The sequence below is a fragment of the Mobula hypostoma genome, chromosome 7, assembly GCF_963921235.1.
Source record: "Mobula hypostoma chromosome 7, sMobHyp1.1, whole genome shotgun sequence".
In the NCBI taxonomy this organism is placed as follows: Eukaryota; Metazoa; Chordata; class Chondrichthyes; order Myliobatiformes; family Myliobatidae; genus Mobula; species Mobula hypostoma.
The window spans coordinates 169,027,256-169,032,299 of NC_086103.1; the positions used below are offsets into that span (position 1 = coordinate 169,027,256).

The 5,044-nt window shown below is 39.8% G+C and overlaps 1 protein-coding gene across 8 annotated transcripts in view; it reads left to right on the plus strand.

The window, feature by feature from the left end:
• The window catches only part of si:dkey-66a8.7 (PI-PLC X domain-containing protein 1), a 28,956-nt gene extending 26,435 nt beyond the window's left edge, over positions 1 to 2,521 (plus strand). For all 8 annotated transcript variants that reach the window (XM_063054555.1, XM_063054558.1, XM_063054553.1 and 5 more), the window contains one exon: positions 2,283 to 2,521. In XM_063054555.1, coding sequence (XP_062910625.1) covers positions 2,283 to 2,515 — 233 coding nt within the window. In that variant the 3' untranslated portion in view covers positions 2,516 to 2,521. The remainder of the gene's footprint in view (positions 1 to 2,282) is intronic.
• Positions 2,522 to 5,044: the final 2,523 nt, after the last annotated feature.

Genomic DNA, 5,044 nt, shown 5'->3' on the forward strand with positions numbered 1-5,044 from the left:
TACTCCAAATACTTAGCCCTTTTATTTCCGGGATCATTCTAATGAACCTCCTCTGCCAATGCATCCTTTCGATAAGGGACCCCAAATATTCCAAGTGTGGTCTGACCAGTGTCTTATAAAGCTGCAGCAATACATCCTTGCTTTTATACTCTAGTCCTCTTTAAATGAATGCTAACATTGCATTTGCCTTCCTTACTACTGTCTCAACCTGCAAGTTATAAGAAAGAACCCGCCTGCTTCTGTGCTTTACAACTCGAGGACTCTACCAAGTCAGAATACCAACCTTGACACAATGAAGAATGTTGAAGGGAATGTTGGAAGCAGAATCCAGATTTAAACCTGAGCTGACACAGATTGCATGCATGCCAGACCACAAAAATAGTGTGCAATAGTCAGAGCCAAGTGATCTCACGACTAATGGATTGGATCAGATCTTCAGCCCTGCTACATTTAGTTGTGAATGGTACTTGGGAAGTTTGCTTCCACGTTGCCCACCATCCTTCACTGTTCTGGGTTTTATCTCCATCTAACCTATCGTCACATGGCTTTTTCCCAGAGCTGAAATGGCTAACGTGAGGGGGCATTGTTTTTAGGTGCTTGGAAATAGGTACGGAGGGGATGTCGGGTAAGTTTTTCCACACAGAGAGTGGTGGGTGTGTGGAATGCACTGGCGGTGATGGTGGTGGAGGCGGATACATTAGGGTCTTTTAAGAGACCCTTAGGTACATGGGGTTCAGAAAAATATAGGGCTATGAAATAGGGTAATTCTAGGCAGTTTCTAGAGTTGGTTACATGGTCAGCACAACAACGTGCTGTAGACTTTTGTTCTAACAATGTTACAGGAAGAGCTTCATTTGAAAGACTGCAGTGGTTCATGAACATGCCTCAACGTCACCTTCTCAAGGGCAAGAAGGGATGGGGAATACAATCTATCCATGCCAGTAATATGCAGATCCTGAAAAATTATTCAAAATATTCTGCAAGATATAATTGGTTATAGTATCTGGGACACTGGCAACTTTCCACATACGTAATGTAGAGAGCCTTCTGACTGGTGGCATCACTTCCTGGTAAGGAGGCTCCAATGCAGCAGATTGAAAAATATCTGCAGAGGGTTGTAGACTGACCCAGCTTCATCATGGGCATTAGACCCCTCACCATCAGGGATATACTTAAAAGGCAGTGCCTCAAGAAGGCTTTATCCGTCATTAAGGACTCTCACCCTCCAGGACATGCCCTCTTCTGATACTACCATCAGGGAGGAGGTACAGGAGTCACACACCTAACATTTCAGGAACAGCTTCTTCCCCCTCGCCATCAGATTTCTGAGTAGTCCATAAACATTACCGCGTTACTTTGCTCTTTTTTTGCACAATTTACTTTTTATTTTTCTCATATTTCTTATTGTAACCTAAAGTATTTTTAATCTATTGTAAGTACTGCTGCCACAACAAATTTGTGTGCCAGTGATGATAAACCTGATAAATCATCGTCTGATTCAGTCAACTGGCTATTTCAACCTTTGGTTTGGGGAGGATCAGAATCAGATTTAATATCACCAGTGTATGTTGAAACTAGTTGTTTTTGCGGCAAAGACTGGACAAAAAACACAGAATGCAATAAACAATAAGACTGGAAAAAGAAGTCTATAGTTCAAGTCCACATCTAAAACACAGAAAACCTGGGCAACACTCTCTGGGCACAGTGGCAGGCGCTCCCCTCTCTGGTAGCAAGCGATCAAAAGACACGCAGCTGGTACTCACCCTCTGCACTCGCCTTGATGCTTCAATCTCCCTTGTTGCCTTAATCAGCAAAGTGGAGTCTAATATCGACTTGCGCCAATTAACGAATTAGAATAACAAAAAAAGTTAATTATAGTACAAAATGGTGCAGGTTGGATCCAAATGGCTGAAGGGCCTACTTCTGTGCTTTACAATTCGAGGACACTCCCAAGCCATGAAAATCAACCCTGATGTGATAGATATGCAGGTAGAGATTTTGAGAAATCTATAGACTCATTTTGACACTTTAGAATTACAGCTGCCACTTCTGTGTATGTTTTTAATGTTTAGTTTGAGCTTCATGCTGCATAGGCATATTGTTGTACTTTGCGTATGAAATTCATTCTATTGAGTTCAACAGAGCGCAACATGCTTTAATTTGTACATGGCGTGCTTAGCATTACTGGCCAAGGATACATTTCTAAGCTAATATCTCTCACAATTATCCTTCTATTTTGAATGCAATCTTAACCATATTTATTTTATTTACTCCCCATGTAGATGGCTTCTTTGTTGCTGGCATGAACCTTACAGAAGATTGGTGGTACGTTGTGACTCACCTCCACAGCTCTTTGAAGGAACTGACTTTTCCTAATTACCCATATTTGAGTGAATGGATTATACAGCAAACAGCAGGACCTGGAAAGCACTGCCTTAATATAATTGCAGGGGATTTCATACGAGATGGTGTCCTGGTTCCGGATGTACTTGACCTCAATAGAAAACTGATCTAAAATGAAAGAAACTGATATACATATACAGTATAACAGTTTAGAAAGCTGTAGGGTTTCATTTTTAGCTTGGATAAGTGTAAAGCTTCTGACTCTGGAGTTTACAGTTTAATATTCCATTCTTACTGGTGTTCATAATTCAGCACTGAAGAAGTTTATTTGGAGGTCATGTTAAGTGAGAAGGTCAAGTTTAGTTATTCAACCATACATAATTATAGTCAAACAAAAGTGTTCCTCCAGAGCCAAGGTGAAAACATATTATCAGCAGCACACAGCACAAATGGATACATCAACAGAAAAACATACAGTCACAAAAAAAGTGTTTGTTTCTTTAAATGGATCCACAAGATCCTATAGCATTGCAAAAGCTTCCTGCATCCCTACTCCTCTCAGTCATGGAATCATACTGCATTTAGCCCATCTTGTCTGCATTGGTAGAATCTTGATCTCTTGCTCTTTCCTTATAAACCTCCATTTTTTTTTTGAATTTTAGGTATTACTTTTTGAAAGTTATCATTGAATCTGTTTCCACCATGCCAGGTCATAACACCCTGACAAGTTTATCATCATGTGCACAAGTACAACTGCAATGGAAAAAGTTGCTTGCAGCAAAATCACAGGCATGTAGGTACAGACAACAAAAGAATAAAAATTATAGTTAAATTATACTAGTGAAAAACTAAATCAAGAAACCTTGTGCAAAAACTAATGTCTTCTTACACAGATTAAACAAACATCTATTTGCTTGTTGTCTCTGTGCAAACACTGGAGGGAATCTTTTGCTTGCTTTTTAAAAGCAAAACACTTCGTGCTCATTGGTGAAAGTAGGATGTGGTGGGGTATTGCTGAAGTTGGATGTACTGTGAGCGAAACGGCTTTGTTAATGAGAGAGGTTAGAGGAGACTGCCCAGGCTGGTTCAAGCTGACAAGAAGGCGACAGTAACTCAAATAACCACGCGATACAACCGTGGTGTGTGGAAGATCATCTATGAACGCACAACACACCGAACTTTGAAATATTCGGGCTACAGCAGAAGGCCACAAACATACACTCAATCACCACTTTATTAGCTACAGGAGGTATCACACTATCAGTAACAAAAATATGATCATAAATGCAAGTATTAATTATGATAATGAATGCCAGTTACATTCTACTATGCGGATTCGGGAATACTTGATATGAATTACTTCCTGAAAGTTTACATAAAACTTAATTTCATATGTTTGCAACTGTTACAAATTGCATTGATGCATAATGGTGTATATAAAAGTAAAATATAAGAGCCAATTTACTTACCATGTCAGTCCAGAAATTTATCTGCTGTTCTGATTTCCCCCCTTCTCTCTATTTGAAGATGTTGAATACACAGCAGCACACACAAAACACTGGAGGAACTCAACATGTCAGGCAGCATCTATAGAGAGGAATAAACAATTTGACATTTTGGGCCAAGATCCTTTATCAGGTCCTGATGCAAAGTCTTGGCCTGAAATGTCGACTGTTTATTCCTCTCCATAGATGCTGAGTTCCTCCAGTATTTTGCGTGTTGCTCCAGATTTCCAGCATCTGCAGAATCCCTTGTTTTTGCACTTTGTGAATGGATCTTACTTCTTCATATTTGTATACACAACTATTTGATGGAAGATTGCTCAGCTTTGTGAACTTCACTATCAGAGTCCACTACTGCTCCTGCTGCACACTATTTTCAGCTTTAAATGTTCATATTCATACAAGCAGCCACTTTGGCCCATCAATGTCAGCTCCTGGGGCAATCCCATTTTGTCATTTCTTTCCCTCTAGCTTATTCTTTCAATTCTACCCTTGATTCCTCAATCACCCATCTACATGGGGAATAATTTATAGTCAATGACCCTACCAACCTGCATGTCTTTGGGATGTGGGGGGGTCAGGGTAGCCATGGGCTAGCAACACTACCTGCTGCACTAATACACAGCTCTTCACGCTGTTCTGGAACAGAAATATTAGCCCACTATATTTCTCTAACCATGGGATTAAAACATTCCCATGTTGTGAAAGTTATTAAAAACTTTAGCCCTACAAACAATCTGCTGGAGGAACTCAGCTGGTCGAGCAGTGTCTAAGGGATGAAAGAAATTGTTGATGTTTCAGGTTTCTGCTATCCTGCGTCAAACATATTAGCCCCAAGTAAGTGGAGTGGAATAAATAATGTTTCACTATTAGATACTTTACAATATCCGTGATTTATTTATTGAACAAAATTTTGACTTATTTTTGAACCTCCCTTTTTTGCAAGAGATAAAGGTTGTGTCTGTCTCTTGGAACCGATCAAAGATTTCATAGAAAAAGCCATGAATACTTCCAGGACTCTGTTCCACCATTATGATTCATCCCACATGGGATCTTGCTGTGTGCAAATTTACCAACAGATCCCTGCACTTCAGTGTAATTCTCCACATTCCTCTGTGAGGCAAATAAGTACTTTTTAAAATATCCTCACCTACAAGAGGGCAGGCAAAAAATGGTAAAACCTCAGGGTATAAAAAAAG